Genomic DNA, 22,114 nt, shown 5'->3' with positions numbered 1-22,114 from the left:
CGGCAAAAAAAAAAAAAAAAAAAAAAAAAAAAAAAAAAAAAGCCAGTTGTAGGCAAATACAAAGTGAATACTTTTAAATGGCATTTGAATGCAAAATAAATGGCAAATAAAATACCAATTGCAGGTGAGTACCATCAGTAGCTTACAAAGTGCATAGGAGTGTCATTTAGGATCACAGAATCTCAACGAAGTGACACAGCTGTCTAAAATAGAAGTGACTCTAATGTACCTTCGTGGTTTTCCAGTGGCATTCCAAAAGGCAGCAAAGTACATGGTATAAGAACAAAAATACATCTTACCTTCACAAGTTTTTAGGTCAGGTTTGTATATAAATCCCTTGGGGCAGGTACAGACAAAACTTCCAGGAGTATTTCTACACTGTCCGTTGTCACAGAGTAGACTATTCAATACACATTCATTAATATCTGGAAAACCAAAAAACATAAACTTTTAAAGGATCCCATCCTTTGCATGCAATTTCTTTGCATTTTTAGGCTAAGTTTTTAAGGTCATATGATATGATTAATTCAAGGAAAGAGGTAAAACTCCTCTACCATTGATCTTTGCTGAAATTACCTATTTTAGGAAAATAGGGGCTTGAGCTGATTATCTATACTAGGTATCTACAAAGTCTAAAGTCAGCAGACACTATTTAATTCTCTTCTTTCTTTAGCAGGAAGAAAACCTAGATTTGCTGGAAATCATTAATATTTATATAATTGTTTCACTGTGCCAGAATTAAAAGGACTAATCCTATTGTTTTAAGGAACTAAATAAATATTTAGAGAGTATGGTCCATTTTTGATAAGTATTAGTTCCAGGATGGGTGTCTCTTCTTTAGAATAATGTAAGTGGTCTCCAGTTACGTTTATAAAGTATGAAGCAATCTGTAGAGTTTATAACTGTCATGAGGAATTTAGACTCGAGATTCAGAGAGCTGAGGAAAATTCCTTGTTTTCAGCTGAATAATAGGCAAGTCTGATGCAAAGCCAAACTTTTGATATGTATTACTTAGATAATTTAGGAAATTAAACAGTTCGTTATACCTCTTTGAGCTAAAGTACGTCACTCAGCCCACAAAATAGACTACATATTCACAAGAGATGTTTTATACATTGAGAGATTCTGCTTAGATTACCATTTGACAAGCTAGTAGCCCTTACATAAAGGATACACAGATTCAGCACTGGAGAGCTGCATGGGTTCACAGCAGTAAATATACTTAAATCAGCAACTAACAGTTGTTCCTTGGTCTCTGCAGGGGATTGGTTCCAGGACACCCTCTGCACCAGGTTACCAAAATCTGTGGATGCTCAAGCCCCATATGTAAAATGGCATAGTACTGGCATATAACCTATGCACATCCTCCCATATACTTTAAATCATCTCTAGATTACTTATAATACCTAACACAATGTAAATGCTATGTAAATAGTTGCTGGTATATGGCAAATTCAAGTTTTGCTTTTGGGAACTTTCTGGAATTGTTTTTCAAATATTTTCAATCTGAGGTTGGTTAGATACATGAACGCAAAACTTGCAGATATGGAGGGCTGTGTTTACAGAGTTCTTAAAATATGGGAAAATCAAGTATAAAGTTATGTATTGTCTGAGCAAATAGCATGCTGAGAATTCTGTCAAAATCATATAAGGAATGCTAATACTTCCCAAAAAGGTCAATATTGCAATTCTTAAACTTTGATGATGTCAGAAGAATCTGGAACTTTAATTTGAGGAATTGAAGATTAAGATAAAAAGATATAAAAGATATTAAGATATAAAGATATAAGATATAAAAATCTTAATATAAGATTTTATATTAAGATATAAAATAGCCAGTCCCTGGAACTCTGTGGGAAGTGGCTGGAGCGGATTTTTGATTCCTAGCTTCACACCTCTGAACATAATCTGAAATATGAACATACTTCTGACCTGATGATAATGGGTCCAACTTTGGAGTAGACACTAAAGCACTGAAAGAAGAATCCCTTCTGCCTCCCAAACTCTCCCTTTTGCGTGATTTTTGGATGAAGCTAAAACATCTCTGTGCCTTTCTGGCCTGCCCAAATAAATAATGATTTTTCATGTCTGCCAATGTAGAGAGGCTCCTACAGGAAAATGAAATAGTAAAACTTTTTTTTGAGTTGAGTCTAGTTTGAAAGTACCATGTATGCTCATATCACAACTGTACCCCCAAAAAAGGGGCCCTAAAATTAAGGGTGTGAGAGAGAAAGAAATCATTTCTCAAAATTCAACTGTAGACCATAAGGAAGGAAGGGCCAGGTTTAGGCCAGCAATAAAAGTTAGGGAGGGAAAAAGAAACCTGCAGTCGAAAGAAGAGGGTTTTGTGATAAGCCTGTGGGCTCCCCATGACCTGCTTCTATCCTCCATTTTTTTAGGTACTTGCTTATCCTGAAACTCAGGTGAAAGCTGATTTAAATGGGGGGTAGAGAAGATACTTTGATGTACTGTGAGTTCTTTTTATGTGAGTACAAATGCCACATAGTCAGAAGGAAAGCAGGTGAAAATGCTCAAAGTAAGATTTCTGCTGTTTTGAAAATAACTGCTATATCTACTTTGCGCATAATGACAATTAGCAGAGCCCTAATAACAAAGGCATCTAGTAGGGGCAGCACTCAGCTTCAACCTGCGCAATTAGAGAACTGCACGCTGTATGAGAGGGACAGTTGCCATGTTCCATCCTTTACATAGTTAAACAAAAGATATAAATTGTCAGGATTCAGCTATGCTGACACCCAAAGTGTAGAGCATCCATTTGTCCAGTCCTTTAAGCTACTCAAGAGCAGTTTCCCTCAAGCAACAAAAGAATGCATGATGCATGAAATGTCTTAGAAAACAGGTGAAACGTCTTACCAACACAATTTTTCCCAGATGAATCCACTTCATATCCTGAATTGCAAATACATTTGTAGGTCCCACGGAGATTTTCACAAATTCCATTTGGGCAAATATCAGGATCTAATGCACATTCATTTATATCTACACCACAAAAAAAGTTCAAAATCATTAACATTCTAAAGTAAACATCAAATGAACTATCAAAAAATAACATTACAATAACTGTAAAGACCTTAGGACCTCATGAAAATAAAGTTTCTCCTTGATGAGAAAGTTGATCCCTTTTTCTCACTACAAGATATTCTGACTCAAGTCTTCCTTCCACCAGTCCCTGAGAGGAACTTGGCATGTGAGCTAGAACTACAAGATTACCTACCAATCCTTAATCAAGAGGAGAACTCCTGGACTTCTTCTTGTCCAAACATCAAGGTGGAAAGGTTGATCAAATACAGAGCCCAGGTTCCTACAACTGGTCTCCCTGCCATCAGCCTTGTCTTTCTTCAATTTACATTCTACACTGCCACCAGACTTAACGGCCTAAAAACAAGGTGACTGTGTCATTCTCATGGTTCAGGCTTTTGTAGGTTTGACAGTATTCTCAAGATTAAATTAAAATATGAACTCTTTATTCATTTTAAATCTCTTACCCTGCCATAAACACATAATGCCCTCTTCACTCTGTGTGGGGAATGTCTGGAGCAAACCTACACATTGGTCCAAAGCTTGCTCAACCACCACCTGCTCTGGAAAAGCCTCTGCTACTCTGTCCAGATGAGGCTGGGTCCTCCTCTTCAGTTTGCTCACAGCCTGAGGAGAGCTCTAATAGTCAAGGGTGATGCCAAGTGACAGTCAGTGAGTGGCTAGTCTCAAATCTTGTTGCCCGACTCTTCTATAAATCAAGGTTGACCTTTTTTTTTTTTCCTTATCCAGGTCCCTATCACAACTTATTTATTCCCCACTAACTCCTTATTCACTATACATTTCCTTACTTCTCCTCTTTTCTCCTCCAAATACCCACCTTGCCCTTTCTTTATCCACACATAATAATGAAATCAATCAAGAGAATGAACTGACAATCAATTCAGTCAGTCAATTTTTTCCCAGAACTCTCTTGAATCAAATCATTTAGTTTTTTATTAATAAAGTAATCCCTTCCTCTTTCTTGTCACCTATTTTTACACTTGTTCCAATTCTCCCCTTTAATTTCTTTTATGGCACCAGTATGTCTCTACTTCTAACTTCTACACTTAAACATTTCATTTTCTTCCAACTCGGTTAATTGCTATTACCACCTGCTAGAAAACACAAGATGGCTCCCTACTGCCACCTGAGAATGACTGAGCACTTGACCATTAAGAAAGTGTTCAAAATGTGCATAGGTTCAATTGAGCTCGTAACCCTGAATTGTACTTGATAGTGGTAGATCCAAAGGAGGGCCAGGCTGCCCCTTCTCATGAACGAGCCACCACGGTCACTGTATCTCGTTCACATCAGTGACCCTGGGAGAGCACCCAACCCTTCAGTAATGAGTGCCACACCCACACCCAGCAATCCCAGGACCCGCTGTGCCATAGCTGTTCTGTCACTGGGGGCTTCTAAGTGTCCCAGGTAGATCACGCAGTGATGGCCAGAGATGGGGGTCGGACCAGACTGGTGTAAAGGGACCAAGTGGAAACCCACAGGAAGGCCCAGTGCTGCCTCTGCACGTGCTTATTAGTAAATTTCAAAACAAGTCCTAAGTCCTTACCACTGCCTGCTGACGTCATTCCTGGCCCACTGCTGCAGAGCGCCTGATATTCCGCTGCAATAAATTAACAGATAGTAAATGATTCCCTTGTTTGCAGAACAGGTCGATCCTGCCCTTGGCTTTGCACACATCATTTCCTCCAAAGTGAGTGGAACTGAAATAAAGTGGTAACGGAAAAGGAGGCATCTCCTAGGGGAGTCACACCAGGCTCCTATTTTAAAGGCTCCGCAATCACCATGGAAAACGACTTATAAGGATACGCGAGTTCCAGCAACTCCTTGTGCAAGCACTTTCGGAAAAGGTGTTTTTCCTATGGCTTGATTTTTTTCACCAGGGAACACTTTACACTTACAGTGAAATGTGCCTGTTAAAATGTGGTTTCTTAACTGTTAATAAAACTCTCTCCCACCATCTTGGAAATAAATTCTTTTCTTAGTTCGAGCTATTTTTTTTCAGTACAATCAAGTTCTTAACATTTTCTCATTTCTCTCTGCAAATTCTCTAGCCTCCCCTCACAAGAATAACATGGTATCTACACTTGCATTTACGTGTATTTTTTTTTTTTTTTTTTTTTTTTTTTTTTTTTTTGTGGCATGCGGGCCTTCCTCTGTTGTGGCGGTTCCCCTGCATCGGCAGGTGGACGCGCAACCACTGCACCACCAGGGAAGCCCTACGTGTATTTTTAAAGTTAATATTTATCAGGATGCCAGATTCATTCTATTATATAAATCCATAGGAAATGTATTGCATAATGTTAAAACTGGATCTTACTGAAGAAATGGAGGTATATAGAATATGTTCCCAAATTTGTGATGGAATCAGATTTCTATTTCTTAAAATTGATGCAATGCTTTATACACAATTCCAACAATATTTAGATAAACCTAAGAGTGAACGATGGAAATGGAGAACTAATAGGAACCACACTTAATCCAAGGAAAAGAAACTAAGTTTCCCTTAGTTGCCCATGGTTTCTGGCAGCTACAGAATCTCATGGTCAAATGCAGATCATGTGTGCTTAGGTGGCAGGAGAAGTGAATATTAGGGATGGTGCTTTTTTACATAGGCCACCTGTACCTTGGTGCTGAAACAAATAGTTCCTATACCTCCACATTCTAGAAAATTGCATTCCTGATGACAGGGGATGCAAAGGAGTTATACAGATTAAAAAATGAAGGTCGACTCCTTCAGAGCCTCTGTCTTCTACCAAACATAAATTTGAGAAAAGTGGTGAAATCCCTTAATTTTAAAATCATCTTAAAAGGAGCCAAAAAGGGAACAAAAGGGAAGGTGGCTGCCATTGTGTTTGAAAGCCAGGGACTGGCAGCAGAAAGAAATACATCCTCTTTATTCTCTCACATCAGCAATTAATTAAAGCACTTGTGAAATAGTGTTAGTAATAAAACAGGAAAAACAAAATCATGCCAGTTTTGCTGAAAGCAGTTTTATAATTAGTGTTAAATTAGCTGATGCTTAGCCTACATGGAAGCAAATTATTGTCATTATTCTTTTCCATTTGGGCAGGATCTGGTACTAGACTCTGTAGTGAATTCAGATCAGCATGGGTTTGAATGCTGATGACAATGCTTATTGCTGAGGGTCTTGGGAGCAAGCCCTTTCCCTCTTCTAGTTCCCTCTTATATAAAGTGTAAAAAATGATACCCAACTCACATGGTAGTGCTGTAGATTTACTGAGAAAACATGTAAAGTACTCAGCACAACTCAAGCACTTAATAAATGGTAGGTGTTGCTGAGCTAACTCAGTGTTGTGCCATGGAGAAAGTGGAATGAGGACAGAAGAGAAAATTCCTAATCATTACTCTTCTGTGGCTTTAACTGACCGATTTCTACAAGGAGTAAATGCTCAGCAGCCAGTGAGATGTATCTACACATATAGTTTATTTGACTTCCAGAGCACAAAGATGAGCTTTAGATGTTAAGTGGTTAGAATTTCTCATTAAATTGACTAAAGATATTCCTTCTGGATATTTCCAGTCCCCTTTAAAATCCCTCCTCTCTCCTGAAATAAGGGACATCCTACATTTCAATCCTTCATGATTTGGCATTTTCATCTACCAAAGAGGTGGAGAAAACAAACGGGATGGAACTATTTCCACATTGGACCACTTTTGTGTAAATTGATTCAAACATAAAACAGAAGGTAGTGGAACTGAGCTTCAAAGGTAACTCTCTTTAAGCTTTACCGCTTAAAGAAATTTGGTTTCTTTGGGTCATCTTTTATATTTCATTTTCCTATGTAGCATAAGAATTCTTTGGAGATGTAATTGGTCCAGAGGAAAATGTAAAAACAAAAAACTATATGCACCAAGGATCCTGGATTATAAGCTTTGGCTTTTCTACTCATTCAAGACATGGACAAATCACCTATATCCTTGTACCACTTTTTAGGATACCCATCTATCTTGTAAATTCAAAGTATGCATGGAAAGTACTTTGAAAAATTAAAGTAACAAACTTTACTTTAAAAGGATGATATTAATAATATACAACTGTAAAGTTGCATGGAAGTATCTTTTTAGATAGAATTATATTTGTATACTATATAATTGAAGTATTATTGCAAACATGTATTTAATTGTTAGTAATTATATATAAAATGACTGGGTGAAGCAGTCATCCAGAATAAAGCTTTCTTTCTTTAACTGGCATTACCCCATTTTAAAGACTTTTAAAGTCTTCCACTTAACTTTCTCTAACTTCTCATAATACATTTTAATTTCTGTCTGATTTCAAATATTATCATTTTCAAAATGGCAAATGTTTAAAAATTGTGAGTTTGTCTTTAATAGATAGTATCTAGGCCAGAAATGAACTGAATCTTAGATGTAAACCAACCAATCAGAGCTACATGTTTTCAATATTAGGACTTATTCTATTTTAGGACATTAGAAGTCAACTGCCAAGCTACCTTAAAATTACATTCAAATGTTGACAGTCTATTGCTTTCATTTCAATAAACTATTTTTGCCTTACAAACAGAAATAATTTACAACTGGAGAGGATCTTCTGGATTACCTAAGACAGTTCATTTTGTAGAGGAAAAAAATGAAGATCCCTTTCCCATATTATTCTATTTTATAATTGTTTACTAATGTAAGTCATCTCAAATCCTTTTGAAATTAGGTGAGAAAAATTCCTAAATAAACAAAAACCCACAAAAACCGGAAACTCCAATTAAGTAATTTGTCTGTCTGTGGCTGGGGAGCAGAATTCTGACTCACTGACCAGTTTTCTTTCCGCTATGCCATGTCACTCAAATTGAGAAAAACACTTTTTCCCTAGAGTTGAATAAAATCATTTAGGAAAAGCACACCTAAACCAGCATGAAGGATTTGAACAAAATTCACAAATGGCCTTTTGGAAAAAAGTTGGAAACATTCAGGTAATCTGAAAATTATTTACTTTTACACTCTGTAGAATTCTGCTTTTATAATAGTTCCTACACAATGTAAACACTGTGAAGCTACTTTAGAAAACAAGGCACGTTGCACATACCCTAAAGAGCATGACTATTACTGAGGTGGAGGAGTTCAGATGGGAGGCATGAATGTGCTGCCTAATCCAAGTGATGGGCCTGTGAGGAACGTCTGAGCAGAGGCTAAGCAGCCCCTGCCAAGACCCCAGCAAGGTACATGATGCACCTGGACAGCAGACGCAATCTTTCCCCGTGACTTCCACAAATGCAAAGACTGCAGATGGTGGCGGAAGGCTGGGAGTACTAGGGCATCCCCATGACACCACATACCTGAATTCTGTGAAGGACACGGTTGGCAAGGTTCCCCAAAAGCATACTCGGTGCTGGCACAACAGCACTCAGATTTGGTAACAGCACCAAACAAGGGTTTGACACACTGGCCTCTCTTGTATCCACCGTAGCATGTGCTCCGCATGTGTGTGTCTACACAGGAAGAAGCATCTGTCATCATACTATCGCTTCAAACAGATGGGAACCCCCCAGGTCAAAGTTGAAGCTGGTTTTATTTAGCCATTGTCCCTGTTCTAACTCACAGAGAATGCCTCTGGTATTAGGTCCCAATAGAAAACAAAACGAAACAAATCATTCGGCATTCAGCTTCCAAGCACTGGAAACCAATTACTAGACTCTTTCGGTTCTCTAGGGACGATTATGGTTTACCCAACTGTGAGGTCCTTAAGGGCTAGGATTATACCTCACTCATTTTTTTCTTCCCCAGGAGTGTACAGAGAAGGCACTTAATAAATGTTGAATGAATGATGGATGACCATTCAATCTCACCTTATGATAAATAAGATCTTTATTAGAAATACAGACCACCTCAAAATAAACATGCAATTATTGAATATCTGAATTAGATGTACTTTCAAAAAGGAGGATGTTTAATCTGTAAAAGTTTCATTTATACAAATCTGTAGCTATTGGTCTAACTAAGCAGTATCATCTTTACCACCAGGAGGGGATTTCCAGCTATGTCCAATCCTCTCCCAATTCAGAGGGTCTACCGACTACCTTTCTTAAAAATAATTTGGAAAAACTTTGTATCTATTTATCAACAAATCTCAAACTTCTTATAAAGCCATATAAAACTATTATCATATAAGTTTCTTACTTATCCATATCCTCCTTTGCATTCTATACCTCCCTTGGAACATTTAATTCCCTAGATGAAAATGAAATGTTCACCATGAGATAATGGGCATATACAGGTCAATTTCAAAGACCATTATCAACAAAGGAGGGTTGGAGAAAACTGAGGACAGCTAGGTGATTAGGAAAGACAAGGGAGAAGGAGAGGTGGGGATACCCTTGGTTTTCATTTATCTCAGCTCATCTTTCTATCCCTTAAACTAATATCCATGTCATACAAGAAAAGAACTGACCCTGTTGGTTTGTTGCCCCACAAATATTAATTGTATCACATCTGCTACAGTCAAGTACATTTATTATTGGCGGATTTTATTGATTGACAGAGGGTGGATCTCTATCGTACATCTAGTTACGGCTTTAACCTTACCAACACACACACGCCCATCCAGACCCACGGCCAGTCCAGGAAAGCATTCACATCGGTAGGAGCCGTCAGTGTTGACACAACGCCCGTTCATGCAGATCCCAGGTGTTTCACACTCGTTAATATCTGTGGTGGGGAAAAGCACTTATTAAAAATAAAGCGACTTCACACAACATTGTAAAGAAATTATACTCCAGTAAAGATGTTAAAGAAAAGAGAAAATAAATAAAGTGGCTTTATCTAAAGCCATAACATATTTACAGTTCTAAGACTTGAAAATGGGGAAGATTTACAAGAATATGCAGCGTCAACAATAAAAGCTCAGTGAGATGCATTTCATTTTCCTTTGAGAGAAGAGGAACAAAAATTGAGAGAGATAAACTGAGTTTATTTCTTTTCCATAGAAAGCTATTTCAATAACATTCTCCTAAGATTTTTTTTTTAATCCAACGTAAGAATCACAAAGGCAAAAACAGAATTGGAAGAAGAAGGAAAGTGACAGCTAAAAGACAAAGGGTCTTGTGTAATGTTTCACATGGCAGTTTTTCCAGGACTGTCAGAAATCTAGCTTGATAATAAACTACATCTTTGGCCTGGGCAGGAAGCTTCTCCTTTTGGCACCCAACACCCAGACTGGTGTCCATTCCAGTATCACTCACGCCTTAACTCTCTGGGAACATTAGAATGGCATGAGGAGACACAGAACTAAAGCCTGGATGGAACACCATAAAAAAGGAACAGAAAATGAATATAGATGATTTTGATGACAATTCCTAGCCAACAACAGCACTGTAAGCAATTGGAACCCAGCAAAGAAAAATCTCTCTTAAGCATTACAAATATTTTATAGTATTGTATGTGTATCCTTAGGGAGGTCTGGTAAAAGATTTTATTGGGCACATACTAATAATAGCAGATATTTTTCCCCCTGAACATGGTACCAAACATGTTCTATTTCCAACATGGAAATAGAAATGGTACCAAAACTGTGTTTTGGAAAACATACAACACTTAGAAACAAGTCGTTTTATAACAACTCCTTTTATAATATACAACTGGTGTAGGTGAATATTTCCTTTCTTCTGACCTTAAAAAGGCAAATTGAGACTGAAACACCTCTGCGTTTTACATAGCTTGTGTTATTTGGCACAAAATATATTCAGATGGTCCAAGATTCCGTGTACAGACTGTATTTTAAAACAGCAGTTATATTTAAATACGTGAACTCAAACTGGTTCAGTCATTCAGGTCACCTTTTTGTTCAAATTGAGATCTACAGTAAAACAGTGGTGACTACAGCCTGAAACGTAATCCAAAGGTTTTTTACTAGGGACAGTGATGGAACATAGATCCAGAGGGCGTTGCTCAAAGTGAGTGGCCTCCACCTTCAGAGAGTGATCAGGGAGACCAGGATGTTCATCACATTAGTTAACTGTAGCGATTAAATTAGCATTGTTCATTCAGCTTTGAACAGTCACATCTTTGTGGGATCAGAGCCAAGTGTTCAGCACTAAGAGAAAATCTTATCCCATGATATCAAGAGAAAAATGATGGAAAAGAAATTCAGCATACAAGAATTTTTTTTCTTTTTCCTTCCTTTATTCTTACTACAAGTGTGTGTATTCCATCTTCTCTATACATCAGACTAAAGACGACACAGGTAAGAATATGGAGCATTTCTCCCCTCTCTTTCTCTCTAGCTCTGATTCTTAAGCCAGAATGTTAAAGTCAGAGCAGACTTTTAATCATCACGCACTTTCAAATGACTGGAACAATCCATTTATCAATAAGATACTAGTTCACTGATTGCAAACAGTTGCAAAACCGAGCTTTACCTATGAGGTCATAATATCTTCTGAAATAGTTACAACAGCATTATCTATTGGCCACCCTTAAGAGTCTGTGGCCTGGGTCACTGGCAGCCTATAGGTACTGAAAGTGAATCTTAGCATGCTCTGTGCATAGGTAAGAGAGAGGAGTGTGTGTTCTCAGAAAAGTTCTGTTCACAAAGGGACTTTCACATTTCCTTCTGTTATTTTGTTTGGAAGCCTAGTTCCAAATATTCCAGCAATCATTCCCTTCCCCTTTCTTTTTCACTTGTACAGCACTTAATCTGCACAATTTGGTGCTTTGTTGTATGCTGTCTTAATATTTCCATGCGTTAATCTTGTCTCCCCAACTATAAGTTCCTCCCAACACATAGCTCAAAAGCAATTTCCTACTTCAGATTTGAAAAAAAAAAACACAAAACTTTCTCTTGCTGTGAAGGCAGATTTCCACGATATTAAGAGCTGTTGATGTGAAGGTCATAGAGAATGTAGGTAAACAACCAAGGGCTAGAAGCTCTTTTAAGCCTAGAGAAAATACACATCATGCTGAAGACTTAATACAAGGACTTAATACAAGGGCACCCAGAGAAGAGGCACCATAGGACTTTTTCTTGCCTTCTCCATCTTGAATAGCCTGATGCTCTCTCTGCCTTCTACATCTGAAACTATGGTTTTGAGTGTCATATTTTAGCAGATTCCCTGGATCTATTTTGAGTATGAGGTTCCCTGAGAAGTCTGGTTGCAGCTCAGATCTTGGACACAAGGGCAATAATTACTCATCCTTGACTGCATTAGGGAGACACTAAGCACAAATTTAACTTCTTCTCCTGATAACTCCAGTTATCTCCTGATAACTCTTCTCAGGACCCCAATTTTCAACAGCACAAATAAAAATCTTCATTTTGCTTCACTACTTGGAGCAATAAGATTATTTCAAAAGTTACAAAGCTAAATAATGGCTCCTGGTTCCTTTATTTCTTCTGCTTAATCCTGTTTCCCTTTTTTGCTTCTGTGACTTGATAAAGCTTAAATAAATTGTGTTTCTTAAGGTGTCTGGAGGAAATTATGAAGAAGAGATTACCGCAATAAGAGTCTACAATATTTTGTCCAGGTGAAGATGTAAGAGGTGGCAAATGACAGCCATCAGGAAGCCAACTGTCATTATTCCTCAACTGTAAGGAAGAGGCAGAGCTCAGCATATTTAAAAAGATCCTCACAGCTGTTGGTAGTCCAAATGGTAGATCAGCTTCTCATTCATTTGCTATGGAGCCTATCAGGCTCCTTTGAGAAGACACCAAACACCCTTTCTGAAGTAAGAACAGCCTTCTGGGCATAAATCGTAGCTCTCTGGATGGCTGGACTTCAGAAGGAGTTCCAGTCAGGTTTCTTAGTCCAGAGTTAGGGGTACTTTAAATAGGGAGAATCAATAAGGAAAGGTGGTAGCTCTAAGCAATGTAGAGAGGAGAAAAAAACGGGTGAAGAATATGATTTAGAGTTTTATAGCACAAACCTTTACAATAACGCCCATCTGATGCCAGCTGAAATCCAGGTTTGCAAATACATTTAAAACTGCCATCTTCATTGATACACATTCCATTAAGGCACATATTTCTTATGCTGCATTCATCCATATCTGAAAAATACAAAAGATATATTTTCTTATGGCCAGATCAGTAAGCTTACAAAGGAAGCCAATCTGGATCAATGTAATTCTGTTTCGTCACATTTCTTTACTTTTTGTATTATTGTCTAAGGTTAATTTTCATCCAAATTATAGCTTACAAAGAGAAGAGTGGCCATATGAAATATGTATCTCAAGTTCTCAATTTTTGACGTGTGCATGCAAACTATAGAGCTAAATTTATTTTAGGACATGTGTGTATATATACATATATACTTACACAAGCATATATGTATATATGTAATATGTATATGTATTAGACTCATAATATATATCTATGAAATTTCATATATTTTTTTCATATAAATATATATATGAAATTTAACTCAATAAAAGCTACCAAGGCTCTTTTTAGGAATAGCAGTTTACAAACTGAAAGGTGTGTTAACAGCCTGATGGTTATATTTACAGATCCACATTACTTCTAATATACTGAAAATAAAAACAAAATCGAAACTAAGAATGATGAAATGTGAAAGGTATTTAGGCTACTTCTTGATTCTTTAAAAAGTAGAAACCAGAGAACTGCTTGTAGTTTGAAGCAATTTTAAATAGGGATAGGAAAAATGTATTTTTAAAATGCAAGACTTGACTATAGAGTACAGCCATGACAGCTAACCTTTAGGATCCCTTGAGCATACAGATATTTCTTCAAATTCATCAGTATGCTATTTTATTTAATATTACAGCTGTCTTAGGAGGCACTTGCTCTTCTAGACACAGTGTGTTTTCACTTACAGGCTTTAGTCAGACCGAAGTAATTTATGATTTTTTCTTTTTTAAACAAGACTCTATCCCAACTGAGAATTTTGGCATTAAGTCTTTGAATTGAATCACTGAGATAATATTCTGCCAAAAATGTTTCTAAGAACAATTTTGAAATTCCTTTAATGTATGAATAGATTCTTGGGATCTTTCCCGAAGACATTGGGAAAGATGATAAGGAGCATTCTTCATTTTTTGCTAAAGGTCTAAGAAGTGGAAACTCATCAATAATTGTCACATTTTCAATTTAGGGGAGAAAAGGCAGAGGAAAAGACAAAATGAAACAGCCCAATTCAAAGTGAGGTGATTAATTCAAGAGGCAATATAAAGGGCTGACTCTCGTCAACATTTCTCTCAAATTTTACATTTTCAGATACTCATTAGGAATATTTCATTACTACATAGACACTTTAAACAAATGGATTATAAGTGACTGAAGAATATATGAGATTAGGTGTGTCCTACTTTTTTTAATGTACAAATTCTGATTGTATAAAATTTGGAAGTAATGACTTATACTACAAAAGTTTCATCACCAGGAATATTTAAATAGCAAGCTCTGCTCCTATATTTACAATGTTATTTGACTCACACAAATGTGAATTAAAGGAACTAATACTGTTGAAAGTTAGGCATCCTCCCAGATAACAACAGATGAATATATATTTGATACTTTGACCTTTCACTCAATGTTTGACTTGGTCTTGTTAAAGACTTTTGATACTGAAACTGCAATGGAATAGGGGAATGACATGATTATACTGTAATTATTATTACACTATATTACCTTCACAGTTCTTCCCATCACGCGTAACATGAAATCCTGCATTACACACACAATGGAAACTGCCATCTGTGTTGATGCAACGTCCGTTATTGCAGATACGGCCATTCTGTAAACATTCATCAATGTCTAAAATCGAAGTCAAAAAGGAAGAAATAGCTTTATTTAGGGGATTTTAAATTATTTTATTTCTTCCTCTCACCATCTCTAAACTCATGATCTTAGTCTTGGGTTTTGGTTACTAAATAATATTCTTCAACATAAACTCAGTATTACATACTATAAAATTTAGGGTTACTAATAAAAGTTTGAAAGACATATGAAAGAAAAAAATGCCAACATAATAGCATTCATTTTAACTTTACTTTCTAATAAGACTCCCTAAATCTCAGTTCTGTAAACAAAATAGGTTCTTTTTCACGATTTTCCTAGGTAATCCAATGAGCCAGTATATATCATTATTTACAATGAACTTTGGCTGGTGTCTTTTAAGACATGATCAAAAAGGCAGATCTGATGTTAGCTGTATCAGAACAGTTAAACAGAAATGCCATTTAAAAAAAAAAAACAATTTAAAATCCTAATTCCATCTGAAAACCGTCAATCATTTGACTCTGAAATGTCTACCTTCCTTATGGCAGTTCTGGTCCAAATACAGTTTTATTTGTTTATATATTCTTAGTCTCTTTTATAACTTTATGAGTATTCTATCTAACAAACAAAATACTGGTACTATGGGGGCATTTCCCCTTTTCTCTTTCATGTTTAACATTATGCCAAAGTAAACAACAGAGCATGATATGGAAGTGTTAAAAATCACAATAACTCAAATAACCAGCATCTGATCTCTCATTTAAAGATTAGTAATTAACCTAAAGTGCAAAACGAGCTACCCTGGATTATCTATTCCCCTCAGTTTCTAGGCTACATGCCTGGATGAACATCAGAAAGGATGAACACAAACCACCTTGTCTACAGAGCATACAACCTTTGCCAGGGCCTATTCCCCAGGAGATAGAGGCCAGGGCACTGAGCAGAGTTGGATGAGAGCAGACCTACCCATGCAGAGTTGAGGCCATGTGCCTGGGTATAAGGGCCCTAAACATCCTTTGGACGACAAGAATGTGCATTCATGGCATACTGGTTATTCTGTCTACCCTGTGTCTGCACGGTGTCTTGTGGTTGACCCTCAGACGCACTTTCTTTCTGGGCAGATCCAGCAGTGGTTTCCACACGAGTCATTGGACTAGCTGAGGCAGTCTGGGCTTTTCTTCTGTCTGATCTTTGTGCCAACAGCCTACAATCTTTTTCTCTCTCGTTTATTTCTTAATTCTTACTAAAATCTGACCTGCTCCACACTCCAAAAAATAGTAAAAGCCACATATTCTTCAGCAGACTTTTTTTTTTAAGATTTTATAATCTACTTTTTTTTTTTTTTTTTTTTTTTTTTAGGATTCCATAATCTGTGGAGGCCCAAGGATAAAATAAACAGGATAAAGAGTTCAGCTTTTTCTCTCCTCACTAATTTGAAAATGCCATCGGGCTCCTGCTGCAAAATAAATGAAAAGCTTGCCATTCAAAGTCTCTACCGTGTTTCTGTATGTTTCTTCTGTCCCCTCTGTTCAGTTCCTCGTGTCCTCCTCAGCTAAGTGTACAGCCTTTCTGACCATTCTGTGGCAACTTTCATCTACCCCCAAATGTGATCGTGTTATCAACTTCTTGCGCTTGGGCTAAACTTCGCACTAGCTCTTAAAGAAGACAGTGCTTGAGGCTTTTAGGTAATCTTCAGTCTCTAATAAACTAAGTCTCAGAGTGATGACAATAACATGCACCTACACTGATTGGCCCCTGCCCCAGCTGAGTGCTCTCAAGAATGTCTTCTATTTGCTTATTTAGTAGTGCTGTCTTCTGAAACACTGGTTTCGGTTTATCTTCCACGATTGCAAAATGCCTCGTATACTGTTTGTACGTGTTGATTATTTTAAACAATAGTTATAAAGAAGGTTCTAAACTCAGTTAAAAATTCAAACTATATTTGTAATTCAGTAAGTAGGCCATTAATAGAAATATTAACAGATTGAAATGCTGTGCTCCAGGTTTTTCTGCTCAAAATTGCCATTTATAAGCAGTGTACTAAAATACACTGATGGCAAGAAATCCCTAAGTCAGAACCAAATTCAAAGATTTTGAAAACAGTCACTAATAAAAAAATAAAAACATCTGTATGCCTTCAACTAATATGAAGAACATTTGCTAAAAGAGGCAAATAAAATTAACCCATTAATGGCTGACAAATTTTTAAAGTGATACAAACCTCCCTATCTTTCCTTGTATTTAATTTCAACAGAGTTCTGTTGCTTTTATCTGGCTTTACTGATCAATGATAACAGATCATTCTGTGCCCAACTTATAGAGATATAGATATTTGAGTCCCCTGAGGTGGGGCGCATATCTTAATTATTTCTATCTCAGAAACTCAGTACATCAAAGTCATCCAATAAGAGGTATATTGGGTGGCTTAATAAGTCAATTAATAAACAAATCTGAAGGGAAATTTTTGTGAGGAAACTTTATAGTAGTGCTTCTCAAACTTTAACATGCGTAAGGGTCCCTGGAAGATCTTGTTAAAATGCTGATTTTGATTCAGCAGGTCTCAAGTGGGACCTGAGATGCTGCATTTCCAACTGGCTCCCAGGTGCCGCTGCCGCTGACTACACGAAATAAGCAGCAAGAACTTACAGGCACTTCTTATCCTTCAGGCCTTTCCAAGAAGCAATTAATTGCGTAAAATTTCACCTGAAACTTTTCTCGATTTCTGAGTCAACAAAGGACAACCCCATTCGCTAGCTCTCGGATTAAAAGTTAAGACAATATAGTGATGAGGCAAAAAAAAAAGGAAGTGAAAAGATATTCCCACAGGCACAGAAACATCTTTTAAAATAACTTGAATGTTTGCCAGATTTTATGATGCTATCCTTCACAGTAACAATTTCTGGAATTAAGTGCAAAAAAGCAAAGGGAGCATATTAGCCTCTCCCGGCAAGGGTTATTCAGACTCCACGGAATTCCTTCAAAGCCAACTCCTTACTTAGCATACATGTCTGACGTGCCAAGCTAGGACCATACGTACCTCGGCACTCTGTCCGGGTGAGTGTGCTCTGATAGCCAGGTCGGCACTGACAGGTATAGGAGCCCTGGGTATTAATACACTCGCCACCAGCACAAGGGTTTTTCTCACATTCATCAACATCTGCAAAACACAGTATATTTCAGTAAGACATTATATCGCAGTAGCTCATAACTCTAAGACCATTTTACTGGTTTCCTTTACATGCTAAAACACTTTCCTTTTAAGAAATAAATAGCATAATGAAAAGATCTTTTTTCTTTCCACTACAATAACGGTGTCACCAGCCACTTTAACTGGTTGAGCAGTTAGAATGTATTATTTTCCTGTGTCATTTTTCAGAGAAAAATGCCAAATACGCAGCAACTCAATACTCCAAGCCAATAAGCATTTTCTCTTCCTTGGGTCTGACATAAGGGAATCAAACAGACTAATATTTCAGAAGTGGCTTCTGGACAGAATTCTGAGTGTCTCTTGAAGCTCAATTTTTCAATGAAAAGAAGGCCTAACCATATCTAAGCATTCCTTTCTGAGTTCCACTATGAATATTACAACAAACCATGAAGCTGTTGTTGTTTAAAGGGCAATTCTCACCCACCATCAAGGCTGCTACCACCTCCACCCCGCCCCTAGACAGGCTCCCACTAGTTTTACACTCATTTAGAGCTATCAGTATACTTACAGGTAAACTGGATTTTATTCCTCTGTTTGTGAAGATGAGGAAGCTAAAGCTTATGGAAGATAACCCACTTGTCCGAAGTCGCAAGCTTCTTGTGGCAGATGCAAGTCTGATCTCACAACCCTGAGCTAGACGTTCCGTTTGCCTTTCCTACCCAGCTCTGGATGACCTCTCAGGATTGAAGGACTCTCTCCTAACACGCTACTCGAAGGGGCTTTCATATCACCAGGAAACTATATAGCATGAGAAACCAAGAACTACTTATTTCTGCCTGATTCATAATTGGAATTGGGATTTATAATAGACCTAAGAGAGTTTATTTTTTAAAAATTAGATGGTAACTGGGTGTTCTTATCCAATCCAACAAATTATCCTTGTGTTACATTTCCTTCCTTCACTAGCTTAACTGCCTTATCAACAACTTAAAGCTCCTTGCTTCAGTTCCTTGCTAACTAGAGATAGTTGGTAAGTTATCCATTCAAATTAGTAAACCATGCAAAGTTTCATAATTTGGGGATATTTCTAATGCTTTATTTTAATGGTCAGGCTTCGATAGGATGGCTTAAGTTAGAGTTACCAGCAATGCCTTGAATGTGTTTTACAATGAAAGTTAAAAGTCACTATAGTAGGCATAATAATGCCCCCCCCCGCAACTATGTTCATGTCCTAACCCCCAGAACCTGTGAATATGCTACATGGCAAGGGGAATTAAGTTGCTAATCAGTGGAATCCATCCCTCCTGGATTATATACAGATGGGCCCAATGTAATCACAAAGATCCTTAAACGTGTTAGAAGGAATGCAAAGAGAGAACCAGAGAGTTAGAGATTTGAAGATGCTACACTGCTGGCTTTGAAGATGAAGAAACAGGCCCTCAGCCAAGGAATACAGACGGCTTCTAGATGCCAGAAAAGGCAAAGAAATGGATTCTCTCCAAGAGCCTCGGAAAGGAACACAGCCCTGCCGACACCTTGATTTTAGCCCAGAAAGACCCGTGTCGGACTTCTAACCTATAGAAATATAAGATAATAAATCTGTGCTGTTTTAAGCCACTAAGTTTGAGACAATTTGTTATAGCAGCCATAGAAAACCTATACAGTCATGGAACAGCACTGCAGTAGCCTCTTGGTGCCAAGCTAGTGGTCTATCACGTACCAATGCACTCCCCACGGAGGTCCAGCTGGAATCCTTTGTTGCACTCACACCGGTAGCTCCCAGGAGTTGGGATGCAGCGTCCATTTTGACAGAGATAGCGAAACAGCTGGCAGTAATCAGTGACGTTGACTGGCAGCACCCCTGAAGGAATAATACGAAACCCCATTAAAATTATGTCTAACTAGGGCATCTTCCACCAGCACGGAATCCAGTAATAATGGGCAAGATGCTGAATCATAAAGGAAGGAGGACACTGGGCAAAGGTCGCCTGGCGTCAACAGAGCATGTTTCCATTCTCGCCTACAGAGAGCACCTGTGCACCGTGGCGCATGCTGCCAGGTACCGCGGCCTCGCTGTAGCCTGCTCCTCTGCCCGCTTCACCCCACCGCTCCCTCCACCTCACTCTCAGGCCTCGAGCGCAGGGAAACAACAAAGGCAGTGAGTGACTGGCATTTAACTATTTGCAAAACTGCTTTGCATGATATATAACCCAAAGAGTAAACTTATGCCTCCTCTATGAATTCATCCTGTGAATCAGATTTAAATTTCTCCCACAACATAATAGCAAAAGGACATTAATCTCTGGAGAATATGAAACTGCACATTTTCCTTTATGCAACAGGCCAGTTGAGAAACTTATATACTACACTCTGTAAATGAAATCTTTAAGGACTGGTTAAACTTACTTAATGACTTAAAAAGCATAAACAACCACAAAAAAGTTAACCTGATTAATGCAAGAAACGTAATTAGATGACTTTTGAGCTCTTACTTGGTGGTTCCCGAGATGGATATGGATATTCCACTGGTGGTCGAGGGACTGTAATTTGAGGTCCAGGAGGAAAGCCAGGAGGAACAGGGTGAACTGGAGGAATGGGGCCAAGGGGTGGGGAAGGATATCCTGGCCTCTCGGGAATTACAATAGGGACAGAGCACAGCTTGTTGAAATCCTCTGGAAAAAAAAAAACACAACACAACACAACAGCTGAGGGGTAGCATATGCCATAGGCCCATGGAAGTCATCCTTACTTTGTAAAGAAATTTTGAATAAAATTGATCATCAAACCATGGAGGTCAATTGGAGAAAAGGAAAAAAGCCAACTGACTTGGCTTTTTTCCCAAGTCAGCATTCCTAAAACCTACAGCAGCAACCAGACTGGAACAATAATTCAAAACTGGAAACAAACTCCCCAGAGTGTGTACCACATGTCCCTCCTAAAACCTAGGAAGTCTTTACCTATGTCAAAATTCACTTCAAGGAAGAATAGAATAAAATGCAATGATCTCCACCCAGTCTTCCCACCTGTGGATCCCACGGGACTCTAAAGAGCACACTTTTTAGTGCTTGGATTCTATTTTATATGCCTTGGGAAGTCACTGGCAGTCTTCTGCAGGGGGGGACATGATCAGATGAACATTTTCAGAAGATCATTCTCACTGGCATTTGGAGACTGTTACTGGAGGGAGGTAAGACTGCTGCAGAAGACCAAGGGCAAGACAAGGATGGCTGGACAAGGGAGCTAGTGATGGAACTGGACAGAAGTAAACACATTTGAAGATGATTTTAGAGATGAATGGGCTATGTTTGGGGAAGGAGTAAATGTCAGAGCTGAGGGAACAGGAAATCAAGAATGACTTCTAGTTTTCCAGTTGAGCAACAGGGTAGATATTGGTGCCGTTTGCTGAGATGGGAAAAACTGTGATGGGAGCAGGTTTGGTGGGTAAAAGCTATACGTTGAGCATATGAATTCTGAGATATCAGACATCCACATGGAGATGTCACAAAGCAGTTTTAAAAGAGAGTTTGAAGCCTAGAGAAGAAGTCAGCGCTGCTGCTAAGTCTTGGGGTTATCAGTAGATAGGCGTCATTTAAAGCCATGGGGATGGATGAGCTCACGTAAGGAAGGTGTGGAAAGTGAAGAGATGGGAGAAAGGAGACAGAGCCCTGAGGAATACCTATTTGTAAAAGACAACAAAGTGACAAAGAAGAAGCAGCCCATGGGGCAGAGGAATACCAGGGGCTGGTGAGTCTGGTGTTAATGCTGCAGAATGATCCCCCAAACTAGTACACTCTGACTTAGTCAACTGTTTTCCCTATAATTGCCCATACAGACTGACTCCTACTTTTCACAATGCCAGTTCTTTATTAGAATAAATCATGTTTAGATTTGTGACACATTTCAGGGGAGGGAGGCTTCCAAACAGGTCTTTTTAAGCAGTATTCAGGTTTCGAGAAATGTATTAACTTAACCACTCATTTTCATGTTTCCTACAAATAGCCATATTTTGTCACAGTTCCCTTCTATAAGTAAATTATATAATTTTTAAAATTTCTTTTTTCCCTCTTTCCAGAATGTTGATTATTTTATTACCTCTGTCACACAGGGATTCTCCCATAGGTACTTTCTATACTAGCTTCATGCATTAATAGAAATTAGGCTAGTATTTTTATTTTCCTTGTGGACTAGAATCTGACTTA

General features: G+C 38.1%; 1 protein-coding gene across 1 annotated transcript in view; it reads right to left on the bottom strand.

Moving 5' to 3' along the window:
- FBN1 (fibrillin 1) overlaps positions 1 to 22,114 on the bottom strand; it is a 254,695-nt gene that overhangs the window by 97,627 nt on the left and 134,954 nt on the right. The window contains exons 10-19 of the mRNA XM_024115513.2: positions 20,408 to 20,587; positions 19,636 to 19,776; positions 17,805 to 17,924; positions 14,678 to 14,803; positions 12,955 to 13,077; positions 9,619 to 9,741; positions 8,373 to 8,525; positions 4,607 to 4,660; positions 2,875 to 3,000; positions 300 to 425 (exon numbers count right to left, since the gene is read on the bottom strand). Of these exons, the coding sequence (XP_023971281.2) occupies positions 300 to 425; positions 2,875 to 3,000; positions 4,607 to 4,660; positions 8,373 to 8,525; positions 9,619 to 9,741; positions 12,955 to 13,077; positions 14,678 to 14,803; positions 17,805 to 17,924; positions 19,636 to 19,776; positions 20,408 to 20,587 (1,272 nt within the window). The remainder of the gene's footprint in view (positions 1 to 299; positions 426 to 2,874; positions 3,001 to 4,606; positions 4,661 to 8,372; positions 8,526 to 9,618; positions 9,742 to 12,954; positions 13,078 to 14,677; positions 14,804 to 17,804; positions 17,925 to 19,635; positions 19,777 to 20,407; positions 20,588 to 22,114) is intronic.

Source organism: Physeter macrocephalus, chromosome 11, assembly GCF_002837175.3.
Source record: "Physeter macrocephalus isolate SW-GA chromosome 11, ASM283717v5, whole genome shotgun sequence".
NCBI classification, from domain to species: Eukaryota; Metazoa; Chordata; class Mammalia; order Artiodactyla; family Physeteridae; genus Physeter; species Physeter macrocephalus.
This window is presented reverse-complemented; position numbering and strand designations above follow the sequence as displayed.